Source organism: Coenobita brevimanus, chromosome 6 (genome assembly GCF_032717465.1).
Source record: "Coenobita brevimanus isolate Jiangsu-jjx chromosome 6, ASM3271746v2, whole genome shotgun sequence".
Taxonomy (NCBI): Eukaryota; Metazoa; Arthropoda; class Malacostraca; order Decapoda; family Coenobitidae; genus Coenobita; species Coenobita brevimanus.
The window spans coordinates 69923974-69942527 of NC_136959.1; the positions used below are offsets into that span (position 1 = coordinate 69923974).

At 41.2% G+C, this 18554-nt stretch overlaps 1 protein-coding gene across 2 annotated transcripts in view; it reads right to left on the reverse strand.

Annotated features, from left to right (window-relative positions):
• The window catches only part of LOC145402356 (ATP-binding cassette sub-family F member 3), a 41890-nt gene that overhangs the window by 10149 nt on the left and 13187 nt on the right, over positions 1-18554 (reverse strand). For both annotated transcript variants that reach the window (XM_080274516.1, XM_080274510.1), the window contains 7 exons: positions 18178-18272; positions 13184-13288; positions 12063-12221; positions 9384-9593; positions 7208-7390; positions 2622-2795; positions 1559-1733 (listed from right to left, as the gene is read on the reverse strand). In XM_080274516.1, the coding sequence (XP_080130642.1) occupies positions 1559-1733; positions 2622-2795; positions 7208-7390; positions 9384-9593; positions 12063-12221; positions 13184-13288; positions 18178-18272 (1101 nt within the window). The remainder of the gene's footprint in view (positions 1-1558; positions 1734-2621; positions 2796-7207; positions 7391-9383; positions 9594-12062; positions 12222-13183; positions 13289-18177; positions 18273-18554) is intronic.

Below are 18554 nucleotides of genomic sequence, written 5' to 3' on the forward strand. Positions count from 1 at the left end.
GGGACTGCTGAGGAATGTATGTGAAGTACACAGAGTGGATAGGATACAAAATAATGTGATTCACGAAAGATGCGGAGCAAGGAAGTCTGTGGACACCAGAATCAAAGAGTGTGTATTGAGATGGTATGGTCATGTGGAGAGAATGGATAACAATAGAGTAATGAAAATGGTATATCTGAGCAAATTTGATGGAGGAAGGAGGCAAGGCAGGCCAAGGAGAAGGTGGAGGGATATGGTGGATGAATGCGTGAGGAAGAGAGGTATGGAAGTCGGTGAGGCCACTGACAAGAGATTAAGCTAACTGGATGAATGTTGTGAGAAGAAGAGCATGATCAGGGATTTGGCACCTACTTTTAACGTGACAGCATTTGGACTGACTCAATTAGATACGTTTATGTGAAGCTACAGAATGTGGTGAAAGCTTTTTGGCATATCAGATACAGCCAGGATTCCGGGGGCTTGAATGATGAGCGAATGGAAGCGTGGCCCATTGGCTTGGGTAAACTTGGGCTGTCTGGACGTTGCTACTCCTCACCCTGCCCTAGGGTGGGAAAGGAGGTCTGGATGATGATGGTGATGATGATGTAAATTATATAAGGCTATTTTCAATTTATGCTTACAATACCATGAAGTTAAAATGAATGAAAGCTGTAGGGCATCTTGTTTCTAGGAATATCCTCCTCATCAATCCTTTGGCACTAATGCCCACCATCTATTTGAAAATATGCTAGTCTGTTTCATTCAGGACTGATGTAATGGTAGCTGTATTTTTAAGAAATGTTAACAGGTCTCGTGGGTGATCAGTAACGATTATTTTAAAGGTGTTCAAATCCACAAACTATTTCTTGCCCCAGTCATTGATTGATTTTATATCTATTCAAGCACCAGCCCTGTGTTCTATCCACTCCAGTCACCAATATCACTAAGCAGATATGAAAATAAAATGAAAAACCCAAATCTAAGTCTCCTTAAAAAAAAAAGGGGGGGGGGGGGGGGTCAAGTATATGTTGATATTATATGATTAATTTACAGCAGGTATATTAGTCAGTTCACAAAATGGTACAAGAATTTTATGTGATGGCTTTAACATAATTTTATTATTCTTGGTCGCTTTAACAACCATTATATTAGACTGAAACAATTACAGTGCACTACAGTAGTATAAAAACTCTACCTAAATAGAGGCCTGAGGAAAATGGAATTACTGTGTATTCACAGGAATCTCCCAAATACCTTTCAAAGAATATAACACGTAAATCTTTCTAACATATCAAGACCTTTATCCCAAAAGGTAGCAAAAGAAACTCTGAAGTGTGTCATGCTGCACGTGTGGTTCTGAAAGCTAATTAAGTGGGGACCTTCAGACCACAAAATATCAGGCAGTGTATGGCAAGGACAGCCCTCTTTAACCACAAGACCAACCGTAATAATTCCTCACATAGACATTTCAAATGACTGGGTGGTGTTATAATTGGTGCTATGTCTCTTCCCTTATGTGACCCCAATGAAGGAACACAGAGTGAAAATTTTTCTGGACTAAACACTGCATAAAACTTACTATACATATCCGGGAGTCCATGGCAGCTGAGAGATTGACACCTGAGAATATGGTTTTTCCTTTGGTGTAGTGGAAGGATACCTCATCCAGCTGCAGTATGGGGGTGTTCAGTTTCTCCACATCAGGGAATCTTAAAGTCACGCCACTTTCCTTTTCAATAGGTTTCAACTCCGGTCTGGCATAAGGAAATTCATGATAAACATATTCCGGTACTCTTGGCTACCTCGTGTTTGCCTGTTCTTTTCTGATCTAGGTACTCTAAGCATTTACTAACTGTGGTTATTTTTGAAAGTCTTCAGAATATATGTATGTGCAAGAAGGTTTAATGAGAGACATTCTATATTTACCCAGTGAAATGATACACTAATGCCTACTTTAACTGAGCTAGGTAATACAGTACATGTTTCAGTAAGTTTAACTCTTAGAATGGCTGGATAGTCCTAATACAAGCTGATATCCCCACCCACATAATCTATTAGGTGAAAAATGCTTGGTTTCAAACTTCCAATACAGATGTCCAGGTACAAAAATAGATTACAGTAAACCCTCGATATAATGAACCCCGGTATTGCAAATTTCGGATATAACGAACGGCCAAATCGCGGCCGAACTTCCTCCGGATTTTGCAAACAAAGGTTGCTAAAGAAGGGGAAGGTTCGGGAATCAGCCCATGGTGACAACAGCATCCCTTCCCGGCATGGTAAGTATACTGTAACAGGACAACACTAAACTGTATTCTTATTCTAGGTATTGTATTTACATGTACAACTTCATACAGTATTATATTTACAACTTCATAAACCACTGAACTCTCCATGTAAAACTTCACAGAATTAGTTTAGGTTATGTCTGAGCATGCAGGACCGAATGACTCCCTTTATATAGCGAAATGAGTTAGGTAAGCCCTCGGAAATACCGAGCCCTTGTATACATCGAAGTTTCAGATACAGCGACCCACCCCTCCCCCCAATTAGTTCGTTATATTGATATATTGAGGGTTTACTGTACCAGCATTTAGAAAAAGAAAGAACATGTACAATACAGAAACACAAAATGATCTTACAGCTTTTCGAGCATCTTGATCTTGGACTGGACAAGGGAGGCGCGTTTGGCATTGTAGCGGAACTTGTCAATAAACTCCTGGACATGAGCACGGAACTGAACCTGTGCTTCATATTCCCGTTGTTGGTTCTTTTGACGCTCTCGCCGTGTTGTCTGGAAGCTCTCGTAATTCCCGCTGGGTGGGTATGGTGAAAAGATTTTTAATCACAATGGACAAAAAATAACAATCAGCATAACAATCTGCCATAATTTCAGAGGGTCATGTAGGATCCACAAACTGGAAACACAAAAATTAAAAATGAAATGGAGAAATGGGCTGCCATATTTAATCACTTATTTTTCATGACTCCAAACTTCTCTACTTCATCCCAGAGATTCTATGACTTAAACATCAATCATCTTTCTCACATTAAGGACCCATGAGGAGTATAGCCATTTCCTGATTGTAAAAAAATCAATAAAGATATCCTTGTATAACTTACTCATTCACTTCCCATCTTTGTCATTTCTGTTACTTCTTCAAAGGCCACAGTTCATTTCCTCATATAACTTACACATTAACTCCTTCTTTTCTGAAAATGTTTGTTATAAAAGCATATGAACATCAGAATGTCTCACACCATACTGACTTCATAATTGGCTTATGCACAAAGGACAGTTCCATAACAGTGGAACATTTAGAAACTGAATAAAGTCAGTTTTGCTACTTTGGCATGTTTCAGTGTGCCTTATCAGTTTTTGTTTTGGCAACATGTCATATGCTAAGATGATCTGTCATGATTACACAATAAAAGATTATAAAAACATCATAACCCTTGACCAATAGCTTGCTTCACCCCTAAGACGTAATATTCCATTCATTAACTCTAATGTATGGAAGTGAAGCTTGGATGTTGTTGGAAGGACACAAGTCAAGAGTGAGAGCAGTGGAAATGAGTTATTTAAGAGAAGCCTGTGGAGTCACATGGAGAGACAGGCTGACAAATGAGGATATAAAGGAGCATTGTGGTGTGGATGTGGATGTGATAGGAGGCATTAGGAGGAACACACTGAGGTGGTTTGGCCATGTGGAGAGGATGGAAGGTGAGAGTCTGATGAGGAGTGAGTATGTGAGTGAGGTAGAAGGGGGAAGAAGGAGGGGGAGGCCAAGGATGAGATGGAGGGATAGAGTGGAGAGGTATATGAGAGAGGGGAGTGTGAGTTGGGAGCAGGGCAGTGAAATGATGGGGGACAGGGTGACATGGAGGTGATTTGTTTGTGGCCACCCCGTACGGGATTGAGGCATCTGGCAATAGATAGATAGATAGATTAATTGTACTTTTTTTTTTTTTCCCACCAACTTCTGGTGAATCATTTCTTTCACTCACCAATACTGAAGATCCTCATACATATTGTCAGTTAGCCTGTTGAGCATGTGGAGACAGAGTATATGCGGTTTTACTACAGCATCCAACTCTACCCCATTTTCCCCAAAGACCCAGACTACACACCTTTCACTTACAACCAGACGAAGCACATCATTAACCCCTTAACTGCGGGGCGTCACTTTCGTGATGCATGGGAGCAAGGGATCATACCGCGGGGCGTCGCTTTTGTGATTCTGTGTTATTTTGAATTCACCCGGGCTTCCAAGTGGGGGCTTGTATCATCTATCAGTACTGCCAATGTCCAACACTAGTCAGCACTCCTAATCTCATCTGTACTCCCATCCATTGTTGACAATTTAGCCATTTCTCCCCGTTCTTGGCTCCCCTCCCTACCCCCCTTCCATTACCCTATCCTCTCGCCTGCCTGGCCGTGCTACGCTAAGTAAATCTTCCCTGGAATTTTTCACTGATTTCATCCATTGAAATAAGCCCTATGCCCTATTCTTATACCAAATAATGTATACAAGAAAGAAATAAGGTAAGTGAGAGTGCCATACACCTGGAATTGGCTAATTATCACCTGAAACACTTCACGTGCACTCGTTCGCTAATTTTCGCTGTTTATTTCCCCTTGAAATATGCCATATAATCTATTTTCGTAATAAATATACATATAAGGAGGGAAGGGAGAAGCCTAAGTGATATTTACATTCACCTGGAACTACCTAATTTATAATGTATTGTCTAGATTTCCTGCCAATCATTTCAGTGCTATAAATAGCTGTGTCAAGAGGCTAAACGTTGGCAGTACTGATTTCCCTAGGTAGGCCTCCACCCTGGCCCACCCTTATCAGTTCACTCTCATCTTCCAGTGTGGGGGTATGTCTGTTCGCTCTTGCTAGCTTCAGGGCCTTTTCACCCCCATGCAAAGGGCCCTGTGACCTTTACCCCCTAATAAACCTAGTGTAGAAAGAGGTAAAGGGATGACAATTGATAAAAGAGTAACTACGATCTTTCTACTGAGTAAAACAGTGCAAGTGGAATTGTAAATAATGTGTAAACAGCAAGTGAAAGTAATGAATGTAAATATACGTGAACAGTGGAAAATAGTTTTATAAGTTACTTCAAGTGACAGTGCATAACACAGTGTAAATAAAATAGAAATGTAAATAACGTAAATAAAATAGAGAATGTAAATAGAAATGTAAATGAGTAGTATTATAAGAATACGAGTATATACCCTAGGAGTAATGAAAGTGAAAGTTTCACTCTAGCATGTCTGAATACTATGAGTTATGAGAGTGAAGATGAAAGTGACATTCACTCTCAATGCTAGTATACAGGACGAGAAAGTGAATGCTATGTATTTTACTGAAAGAAATTGAATCCCTACAGTGACAATAAACTAATACTACTGAAGGAAACTTATGGATAAAGACTGTAGATATATATAAGTGTTATATAGTAATAGAAATATAAAGTGTGAGGGGTTTTATGAATAATAAATGACAGAGTACCAAGAGCGAACTAGCGCAAGTGCGACGGTCAGACGCGCTCGTACTTTTCATTGCTTTCACAGATGTTTTTTTTTTGGAGTATGGATCCCAAACTACTTGAAAATCATAGAGTAGTGTTTATAGTGTTAATATTTGGCTGTGGTAATCATATTACGGGTTGTCAGGAAGTGTAAAGTGGAGACTTCGTTACCCAACTTCAGAGGTCTCCACAAGTCCTACGGTAACCGACGAAGGCTCAACAAACATCCCAGGAGAAAGCTGAAGGTATGTGCAATAAGCATATGTAATTTTAATATTCTAGGACTAATAACTGATTTTTGGCAAATATTTTTTGAGAGTGTCGGAGCCCGAATAACCCCGCGGCACACGCAAAACATTGGTAAACATGCCCGCGGTGTAGGGGTTAATTACCCAATAAACCATCAGGCGTCAGTGTTTGCTTATTTTGTTACCACACAGTGTAGTAAATGGTTTCCTGGTGAATAAGAAACCATCTGGCCTGTCACTCAGTGTAGAATCACCAAGTGTAAAATCTGAAAAACATTTTGTAAATCTTTGTTAACACTGGCCCTGGACCCAGTCCATCCTTCAATCTTACTTACAAATACAGGCATACCCTGGTTTAATGATGCAACTGGTTAAGCAAAAACCCATCACTAGGCAGGGTATCATATCTCATGGTAGATTTAACACGTAAAGTATAGGGATGCATTTTTGAGCCTTGGGTTTCCCCCCAACAAATCCTAAACCCACACAAACAATTCCAAAAACAAGTTTCTAGCTAACCCAAACCCCTAAATACTTTTAAACACAAGTTGAACTAGGCCTAAAAGCATTTTATAACTCACCTAAACCCAAAAATAAAATCTGGAAATCATCAAATATGTCTGGAAAAAATCAAACTTAGTAAACTGTACCCCAAAATGACAATGTTCACCCCACCTATGACTAAAACACATTAATCTAAATCCAAAAACAGTTTATAAATGAACCTAAATAGAAAAGTTAAGTTTAAAATATCATCAAAATTGGCAAAAAAAATATTAAAACCCATCATTAAACCGGGGTTTGGCCAACGTTCGGCAGGGTAGGGTGGTATTTCTACCCCCATCGCTAATCTGGGGTATCGCATAAAAGGGTTTTGTAACTCGGGGTGTGCCTGTACATTCTTCACCAACTTTAACATACTCATTCTCTGTGTGTAGCCTGCTGTCCATTACCAAGACTTGATCCAATACTGCAGATGATTTAACATTAACCCTTATTGAGCTGAATACCTCATACAAGGCACATTGAAGGTCTGCATGGGCCAAACTGCAAGCCTCTTATGAGGTATAATTTACATTGGTTATATGGGAATGATTTAGGGGTGATTAACTACCTTACAAAGTATCTGCTCGACAGAGGCTGACTGTGGAAGCAATAAAAGTTTTAAAAAATTCCAATTTCAGTTGTCTACCTAACCCTTCTTAAGCTGCAGATCTCATACGAGGCACAATGGAAGCCTGCATGAGCCAAGCTGCAAGCCTCCTATGAAGAACAATTTACACTGGTTATAGAACAAAGACTCAAGGGAGGTAACCTAACTTACGATGAATTAACCCGGTAAGAGTTAAGTCAAGTACTGTACACGGCTGCTAAATATTACCAAAGATCTGGAGGGCACTACATTAACAAACCAAGCAAAAAATGCTGACACTTACCGGTACATGTCGATAGTCTGAGAGTGCAAGTGAAGAACGTCTGTGGGAACAATATCAAGGAAATGTCTGTCATGGGAAACTACCAGTAGTGTGGAGGGCCATCCCATGAGGTATGTCTCTAGCCAGATGATTGCTTTCATGTCTAACATGTTTGTCGGCTCATCTAACAACAGCAGATCAGGTCTGGAAGCAGAGGAGGAAATACATAAAGTTAAACGATCTCATATTTTAAGGGTTTCTAATGGAGATATCTGTATACTGTTGCAATATTACTTAAATTACAAATATGCCAAGACATTTTGACAGTACAAGCATACCCTGATAATCAAATACTGTAACTGAAAACCGACAATTCACTCTTTCAACAATACAGAATACAGGACACAGCCCAGATAACCACTGTGTTGTGCTTCACTTGCTTTGCTCTCCCAACTATCCAACCAATGGCAATTTGATACGCAAAGGGTTCAGTTCATGTATTATTCAACACTGCAAAAAGGCATGTTGTATTTATTCTTGTACAAGATTCAGCATCAGTCTTATATATATGGAAAAAAAAAAAAAAATCTATCTATCTATTGCCAGACGCCTTAATCCTGTATGGGGTGGCCCAAAACAAACCACCTCCATGTCGCCCTGTCCCCCGCCATTTCACTGCCCTGCTCCCGGCTCACCCCCCCCTCTCATATACCTCTCCACTCCATCCGTCCATCTCATCCTTGGTCTCCCCTTCCTTCTTCCTGCCCCCCTTCCACCTCTCTCACATACACTCTCAGTCTCTCACTCTCCATCCTCTCCACATGGCCAAACCACCTCAGTGTGTTTCTCCAAACGCTTCCTATCACATCCACATCCACACCTCAATGCTCCTTCACATCCTCATTTGTCAGTCTGTCTCTCCATGTGACTCCACTGGCTCCTCTTAAATAGCTCATTTCCACTGCTCTCACTCTTGACTTGTGTCCCTCCAACAAGGTCCAAACTTCTCTTCCATACATCAGAGTTGGTATCACAATACTGTCATGTAGTAACTTTTTTACTTCCATGCTCACTTCCCTGTTTCTTATCACTGCTTTCAAGAAAGCAGCAACCTTTCTTCCTTGTTGTATGATTTCAAGCACTTCACCCTTCAAACTTCCATCCTTACCCATCACACTACCCGAGTACTTGAATGGAGTGGCCCTGGTGAGAGAGGATAGTGTTTGGAAACTCCCTGTACTGTTGTTTGCAGATGATACTGTGTTGTTGAGTGAAGACAAAGGGGAGCTGCAAGGCTTGGTGGATGAGTTTGGGAGTGTGTGTAAGAAACGGAATCTAAAGGTGAATGTAGGGAAGAGTAAAGTGATGGTCTTTGAGAGAGGTGAAGTCAGTGAATGTACAGCGAGGTTGGATGGTGAGGAATTGGAAAATGTGAGCACGTTTAAGTACTTGGGTAGTGTGATGAGTAAGGATGGAGGTTTGGAGGGTGAAGTGCTTGAAAGGGTACAGCAGAGAAGAAAGGTTGCTGGTTCTTTGAAAGCAGTGATAAGAAACAGGGAAGTGAGCATGGAAGTGAAAAAGTTACTACATGACAGTATTGTGATACCAACTCTAACGTACGGAAGTGAAGCTTGGACGTTGCTGGAAGGACACAAGTCATGAGTAAGAGCAGTGGAAATGAGTTATTTAAGAGGAGCCTGTGGAGTCACATGGAGAGACAGGCTGACGAATGAGGATATAAAGGAGCATTGTGGTGTGGATGTGGATGTGATAGGAAGCGTTATGAGGAACACACTGAGGTGGTTTGGCCATGTGGAGAGGATGGAGGGTGAAAGACTGACAAAGAGAGTGTATGTGAGTGAGGTGGAGGGGGGAAGAGGGAGGGGGAGGCCGAGGATGAGATGGAGGGATGGGGTGGAGAGGTATATGAGAGAGGGGGGTGTGAGTTGAGAGCAGGGCAGTGAAATGGCAGGGGACAGGGCAACCTGGAGGCAATTTGTTTGTGGCCACCCCAAACGGGATTGAGGCGTCTGGCAATAGATAGATAGATTTTTTTTTTTTTTTTCCCTATATATATACTGAATATATATATATATATATATATGCACTTGCAGATAAAAATATACCACAGTAGTGAGGTTTTTTTTTTTTTTCCCAAATATAAATGCATGTATAAATCAACACAAACTAAACTAACTGTGAGAAAAGTGCACGTGCAAGAGCTATTCTCATTCGCCATCCGCCAGAAAACTCCTTGGTAGGACGCCGCTGCATCTCCGGGTCGAATCCAAGGCCAGCTAAGATTACACTGGCCCTGGCTGGTGCCTTGTCTGCCTCAATAGCTTGTAGTTCTGCATACACTGCTGATAACTGATCAGCTAAATTCTCATCTGCTCCCCCACCATCCCTGTGTGGGCAAGGGGAAGATGTGAAGTGGTGACACGAATCAAAAGATAATAGAATGCCGAGATATTGTAAGAGGAAGAGTTATACCTGAATATGAGGCAAGGGACTGGATGATGGATGGAAAAATGAAAGGATTTTGTGAGGACTGTGACTGGAACTGCTATATGAGGTATAAGTAGATGCTGAAGAAAGAGTTTCGTACCCAATCAGACATTGAATTTACCTGATAAGTGCAAAAGCACAGTTTACAGTACACTATATTATCCAACCAGAGAGTTCGCTGAAGCAAATCTCCCCCTAATTCATGAGGTTTTCCTTGTTTATACTCAGCTGATGAGGGTGTATTCCTTTTACAACTTCCAATATTAGTAGTTCAAGGCTTAATGCCAAAACAGACTTTCTTATACACTGATCGCTTGGTTATCACACACTTGTTTATGCCAGTTTTTTGTTATCACTGCAAGGTAAAAATCTGCACTCCTGACGTTATTGTGCATGTTCAGCTAAATATCACTGTTGTTGTGCACCTAAGCTAGTTTCTGCTGATAATGATGATGCAGTACCTGGCTTCTAATGTCTTTGAGGGTTTCAAAGACGAGGCCTTACTTGAGTTAATCCCAGGTGGTGGAGACCACTATCTCTCCATCCCTTAGCCTCAGAACCCCTTACCTGAAGCCCACCACACATCTCTCTATGGTATATGTTTCTTCATTACTGTGCCTAACCTAACCATGCTTATGTGTGTTTCTGGTACTTACTGTAACAGTACGTATGTATTTAGTGCATAAAAATTGTTGTATAAGGGAAAATATGGGCTTAAGATGAGGTGCCTGATATAATTTCAGATAAATCCCACAGGTTCTGTGCTTTCATTACCACGCAATTTCATTACCATGCACTAGGCACGTTACCAATTATGCCCGATAACCAAGGGATCACTGCACAACACTCTTTCTACTTCTCTTGCACCTTCAAATTCCAGTGCATGATTGAAACAGCAGCAGGGTAAGCTACTTGATGAGCTAGGCTTAAAAGGATGAAAAGGATCTAAGAGGGGTTCATTACTGAGAAAAATGTTCTTTATGACACTGAAGATTACTCTTTAGGAGGCTATTTTTTCAGCAATTTCATGTCTGTCTATCTGGTGCAAAGAGCCAAGATAAAAGGCACAGTACTGCTTGTAGGTACTGGACCTCCTTGAGTCATAAAACAGATTATTTTAATTACTGAAGGTTCTCACTTTGTAAATGAGCATTATCAATACCTGTTTCTAGTCTAACAAGTAGAACCTCATTCATCCAGGCTTTCTGGCAAATTTTCCCACCCAGTTCACTGCATTCGGTCAACTATGGTAAAACCTCACTATAATGAACAAATTGGGTCCCAAGCAATTCCCCTCCAAAAAAAGTTAAATTCCGATAAAGCTGACATCCAAACTTCCCCGTTAATCTGGACTTCTTCCGATGCATCAGACATTCGTCCAGATCACACCAATGGTTTTTAAACTGTTGTCATTACCACTGCAGTACTGTACTGTATTATACATTCACCACAATAATCAAATGGTCTATCTATCTATCTATTGCCAGACGCCTCAATCCCGTTTGGGGTGGCCACAAACAAATCGCCTCCAAGTCGCCCTGTCCCCCGCCATTTCACTGCCCTGCTCCCAACTCACACCCCCCCTCTCTCATATACCTCTCCACCCCATCCCTCCATCTCATTCTCGGCCTCCCCCTCCCTCTTCCCCCCTCCACCTCACTCACATACACTCACTTCGTCAGTCTTTCACCCTCCATCATCTCCACATGGCCAAACCACCTCAGTGTATTCCTCCTAACGCTTCCTATCACATACACATCCACACCACAATGCTCCTTTATATCCTCATTTGTCAGCCTGTCTCTCCATGTGACTCCACAGGCTCCTCTTAAATAACTCATTTCCACTGCTCTCACTCTTGACTTGTGTCCTTCCAACAACGTCCAAGCTTCACTTCCGTACGTTAGAGTTGGTATCACAATACTGTCATGTAGTAACTTTTTCACTTCCATGCTCACTTCCCTGTTTCTTATCACTGCTTTCAAAGAACCAGCAACCTTTCTTCCCTGCTGTACCCTTTCAAGCACTTCACCCTCCAAACCTCCATGAATTTAAAAAAAATTTCAACTGTCCCATTATTTAGATCCTTTTCTTTTCAAATACAAGCACAAGTGTATCTGCTAGGTAACACTTACACTTCTGGCTATACTTACGGCATCAAATTATAGTAGTGCTTTCTCCACAGATAAAGTATCATCAAAGTACTTAACACAAGTTCCTTCTATACTTTGTCTTCAAGATGTTTTCATCACTAATGCCGGTTCAACTGAACCAAATGATTTCTTACAGTATACAGTGGACAGACAACAAAAACTATACTGGTACCTAATAATCACTCTACAGAACAATATCTTCACTCCACACTCACCCCTGAGCTATTCTGGCCTGAATCTGCTTCTCCTGGTTAAGTAAAGAGGCACGATGGGTGTCACACTCCAGAACACTCTCTAGGGCTGTTGTGTCATCTCCTGTCACCTCCTGCTCCACATATAGGATTGAGATGTGGCTTGGAATACGCAAGATCCGGCTGTTGCAATGAGACAATACATTGATTTATGACATGAAAACAGACTGAAGAGAATTTTGAGAGAATAGGGAGATTATATGGAGAAAATACAGGGAATGACAATGTGTGGTAGGTACCGTATTGATGGTTAAGCTCGTGAGGTGATATCACAATTCCAAGGGTCTGAATGATATGTAAATGACTGTGTGGCCAATTCACAGGCATACTGTTGATAGTTATCCCATTTTTGTCTTCTCTTCCTTTGCCTCTGTATCTTCTCTCACCCCAGCTTTACATGGAAGAGGGTCAGGATGGCTTTTTTTTGCGGGGTGTATTTGTGTCCATATCTGTATTTGGCCACTTGTATTTGACCCCATCCCTGCTATATATATGATCCAAAGCCACAAAAAATATATATACAGTATATACATTTATATATATATGAGAACATACTGTAGTATCACTGAAAAAATCGAGTATGGGCCTAGTAAGTGACTGATTCGGCTAGATCTAACATCAGGCCTAACCTACACTACAGTGCTATGTTGTCTCTCTACACTGTAGCATTTTTTATAATAAACAATTGAACTGAAGTGAATTGCTTAAGTTACAGCATTCATTTAGAAATCCATTGTAATGTGGATGAATAAGGGTAGTGTGAGAAGAAAGCAGAGAATGGGATGAGCTGAAATATTAGTGGGACAGATCCAGGGTAGCACACCTTATGAATGTGGTGGAGAGGAGAAGGAGGAGGTGTAAGCAGGATATAAAACCCTAAAACCCTAAACTGAAAATTTTCATATTGATGTTTGTCAGTTTTAAAATGGCATTTCCTCACTTCAACACTACAAAGCTATTCCTGCAAATACTGTGTTATTTATATTGCTACTCATGGAGTTACCTGGCATCTTGTAATTCAAACAAGAAATTATCCAAATACCCATCCTAAGTACTCAAATCCAAACTCATCCAATGGTACCTACTTTGCAATCATACGCAGGAGTGTGGTCTTGCCAAGTCCATTTCTCCCTACCAATGCATATCTTCTCCCATATGCCATTGAAATTGTTGCATTTTGGATGAGCACCCTGAAATAATCAAAATTTGAGTATATATCTAGCTAAATGGAAAAAAACATCAACATACATTTACCATACAAGATCTTGAGGGGACAGGATGATTTTCTCACAAAATTAAATGCATTAGCTCCCTCAATTAAATTTAAAGTTGATTGGGAAACTATACTCAGTTTTTTTTTCTGAGGCGAAGATGCACTTGACAGGTTGGCGATGACTGGCTGAATGCAACATGTCCAAATAACATTTACTAACCCAAATTTCTTCCTCTGATATATGTTCTTAATTAATGATGCTGAGAAGTAAAGAGATTATGAAGTAATGCTGCATTCAGCCAATCATCACCAACCTGTCAGGTGCATCTTTGCTTAAAAAAAAAAAGAGAGAGAGAGAGAGAGAATAGCCGTTCTCTTCCTTTTCTACATGTACTGTACTTGTGCACAAGGATGGTAATGATGAACTCAGCTTTTCAGTATATGAGAAATCTACTCAGTACAATTTGTGCAATCTGCACTATTAATATTCATATCATCATACTTCTGAAATGTCAGTCACTTCGTCCATGTTTCTCTGGATGCATGGAAAACACTACAATATGGAAAAAGTTTTTTGATCCAAAATAACCCAAGTGGTTTATAAAGCAAGCTTATTTTAAAGCCAGGAAAGCATTTTTAACCCAAACCATCATCACAAGCACAAAAAAATTGGCTATCTAGTAAATTCTCAATTATTTGGCATCACAATGTCTGGCCAAATGCAATATCTGGTGCTGTTGGCTCACCTCTATTAATGCAATATTGAACAAAATTATGCAATATCCAGTGCCGAAACGAGAGGTAACCTGCAGTTCCATGCAATATTCGCCGTTGAGCTGTATCAGCTGGCTCGTAAGAGGTATCCAGCTGGTGCTGTATTACTGTACTGTATCATTATTTTATTGTACTTTATGCTTAATTTCTGTCTTTTACTCATGAGAAAGTTTTCATGACAGGTTCGAGACGAAAAGTAACGCAATATCCAGCACAATGCCAAGTATTAAGCTGATGAATGGTTTTATGCAATATCTGGAGTTTTGCTTTAACTGGTGTAAGGCTTGGCTGAATTATGCCGGATAACTGTGAGTTTACTGTATATCATTCTACCATACGTGTCAAGCCTTAGCCTTCGCGAGTCATGATGTAAACAGTCTATCTATCCATCTAGATGCCATAATTCTTTAAGGGGTGGCCATTTGTCTTTGAGTTAGTTGTTTTACAAGGAAGGGTGCTCACCCTTCATCAACCCACTTGTTGACATGTGGAAAACATATATGGGTTAGTTATATAATTACCACCCAGCAATGTAAATGGTTTCCTGGCTTATGGGACACCATTAGGCTCATCACTCAATGTAAAGCCACCTGAAGTGGAAAGGAGAGTAATAAAAAGCGACAGGAAAGGTGAGAGAAATACGGAGAGGAGGGCAGACACAGAAAAAGATTGATAAAGGTGATGGAAGAAGTTGGGAGCACTACATCAAGTGAGTGGATGATGGTCACCACCACCTACCACACTATAGGCATACTTCCATTACAGGATTCACATTAGCAAGAAGCAAACTCATGAGTAATGAAACTGCAGGGGTGTACAGAATTCTATCTATCTATCGCCAGATGCATCAATCCCGTAAAGGGTGCCCACAAAAATAAATCACCTCCATGTCGCCCTGTCCCCCGCCATTTCATTGCCCTGCTCCCAGCTTACACTCCCCTCTCTCATATACCTCTCCACTCCATCCCTTCATCTCATCCTCGGCCTCCCCCTTCCTCTCCCCTCTTCCACCTCACCCATATACACTCCCCTTGTCAGTCTCTCACTCTCCATCCTCTTCACATGGCCAAACCACCTCATTGTGTTTCTCCTAACACTTTCTATTACATCCACATCCACACTACAATGCTCCTTCACTTCCTCATTTGTCTGTCTCTCTCTCCACGTGACTCAACAGGTTCCTCTAAAATAACTCATCTACACTGCTCTCACTCTTGTCTTCTGTTCCTCCAACAAAGTCCAAGCTTCACTTCCATGCATTAGGGATGGTATCTCAATACTGGCATGTAGTAGCTTTTTCACTTCCATGCTCACTTCCCTGTTTCTTATCACCACTTTCAAGGAACCAGCAACCTTTCTTCCTTGTTGTACCCTTTCAAGCACTTCATCCTCTAAACTTTCATCCTTATTCATCACACTACCCAAGTATTTAAACATACTCACATTTTCCATTTTCTCCTCATCCAATCTCACTGTACATTCACCGACTTCACTTCTCTCGAAGACCATAACTTTACTCTTCCCTACATTCACCTTTAAATTCTGTTTCTTTCACACTCTCCCAAACTCCACCAAGCCTTGCAACTCCCCTTTGTCTTCATTTAACAACACAGTATCATCTGCAAACAACAGTACAGGGAGTTTCCAAACACTGCCCTCTCTCACAACAGATGCTCCAACATCCACTGCCCTACCTTGTATCTTTTCTTTTACGCCATCCATATACAGATTGAACAACCATGGAGACATGATGCATCCTTGTTTCAATCCAACCTTCAAATAGAAAAATCTACTCAGTTCACAATCCACAAACACTGCAGCCTCAGCACCCTCATTCATACTCTTCACGGCCTTCAGCAATTTCCCAGTTTGGGTTTATGCCAGGTAGGGGGCCCACTGATGCCATATTCATTGTTCGACAGCTTCAGGAAAAATATATTGGTAGAAGGGATCTTTATTTTGTTTTTGTTGATTTGGAAAAGGCCTTTGACAAAGTCCCTAGAGAGGTGGTGAAGTGGGCAATGAGAAAGCTTGGCTTAGAGGAGTGGCTGGTTAGGGTGGTTATGGCCATGTATGTGGGTGCTCACACCCAGGTGAGAGTGAATGGAGATTTGAGTGATGAGTTTTCCGTGAATGTTGGTGTGCATCAGGGGTGAGTCTTGAGTCCCATGGTACTTGAAGCCCTTTCACGTGACTTTAGAAACGGACTCCCGTTGGAGTTGTATACTGATGATTTGATGTTGATTGCAGAGAACGAAAGGGAGGCGGAGGAAAGGTTTAGGAAGTGGAGAGATGGTATGGGGCAAAAGGGTTTAAGGGTAAATCCAGATAAAAAAAAAGGGATGATATCTAGGGTTGGTGGCAGTACTGTCAAAGATGAGGGAGAGTGGCCATATGCAGTTTGCCACAAGGGCGTGGGAAGTAATTCCATCTTGTGCGGTGTGTGTGAAAAATGGGTGCATAAGAGATGTAGTGGTATCAGAGGTAGACTGCGAGATAATGCTGATTTTATGTGTACGGCGTGCCGGGGTGAGCAGGTGGAGATTGTCAGACGTGAAAGGATTGAACTTGCAGGTGAATCTCTTGAGTGTGTGGAAGAGTTTTGTTATTTGGGAGACATGTTGTGTGCTGGAGGTGGCTAGGGTGAGAAGTGGTTGGAAGAGTTCAGGGAGCTCTTGCCTCTCCTGACATTGAGAGGACTCTCCCTACGTGCTAAGGGGTCTTTGTATGCAGCATGTGTTAGGAGTGTAATCCTGTATGGTAGTGAGACCTGGGCAGTGAAGGAGGAAGATATTCGCCGGCTCAGACGTACAGAAATGACAATGATTAGGTGGATGTGTAGTGCGTCCTTGCGTCCGAGGCCTGGAGTGGCTGGGTTTACGATGGAAGAGTTGAGAGGTAGGATGGGACTGGAGTGTATTGGTGTTGTGATGAGGAGAGGTAGACTGAGGTGGTTTGGTCATGTGGAGAGGATGGGGGATGATAATTGGGTGAGGAAAGTGAGAAGTGTTAATATTGGGGGTGGGGTTATGAGGGGTAGACCGAGAAAGACATGGGACGAGGTCATTAGGTGTGACCTTAGGGTTAAGGGACTGAACAGGGAGGCTGCAATGGATCGTGCAGCGTGGAGAGCCGCCATTAGGTGACCAAGGCCGACACATGCAAGCATGTTGGAGCCTTTAAAAACGAAATTAAAAAACGAAATGAATCCTTGTCTATCCACCCTGTCATATGCTTTCCCCAAATCCATGAAGGCCACATACAACTTCTTTCTCTTCTCTAGAAACTTTTCCACTAATGATCTAAGAATGAATATCTGATCTACACAACCTCTTCCCTTCCTAAAACCTCCCTGTTCTTCTCCAACTAATTCCTCTGTTATTTCTCTAACTCTGTCAATATCCATCCTACCATATACTTTTCCTACTACACTAAGCAGACAAATGCCCCTATGAATACCACACACTTCTTTTTCCCTTTTTCCTTTGTACAGGGGAATAATTATACCTGACATCCAATCCTCCGGGACTCTACCTTCCTCCCGGGCCAATCTGCACATCTTCCACATTCATTCTACTACTATCTCTCCCCCATGCTTCAGCATTTCACCACACACTTCATCAATTCCTAGGGCTTTCCCCATTTTAACTTTCTTCATTGCTTCCACAACTTCCATCCTACTGATTTATTCCTCTCCTCTCACATCCCTCCTTCTCCCAGCCATTCCCCAGCCACTTATACTTGCATTACTTTCATTCTCTATATTCAACAATTCCTTAAAGTGTTCTCTCCATCTGCTCACTTTTTCTCCCTTCTCCACTAGTAATTTACCATTTTTATATGAACGAAAGGAACTCATCTGCCATGAGCAAGAAAACCGAGTTACGAGTATAGTTGCCAGGAAATTGTGTTTGGATGATGAATGGAATGACGTGGATTTCAATTTGGGGGTTTTACTGGGAATTTCATCAAATTCAGCCATTTGCTGTGACGGATAAAGATGTTATGTCACATTACGCACTGATGGATAACTGAGTTTACCTCATCCTAGACTACTTAATACAGTACTAAGAAACCCTGATCCAATCTTACCGATCCCCGTATGCAACATCAAAGCTCTCTATCCTGATGTCTTTGGTGTTGCAAGTCCCCTTAGCATCCAATGCTCGATCCTTCTTGCTCACCACCTGCAAAACCCACCAGTTAATGCAGTATTGTTTTATGTTTTGAAATATCCACCACAAACACCAGTGTCTTTAACCACTTTTAACTGAATTTGAATGCAATCAAGAAATATATAAAGAGTATACAAAAAACATTAAAAAACAATTATAAGCAAAACTACACAATCAACTTAAGAAATATGGTACAGAATATATATAAAAATAAAATGCATCACAGCACTGTACAGGCAAATAAACTGTGCTCAATTTTTTTTAAATAAACAGCACATGATGAATGAACTTGTA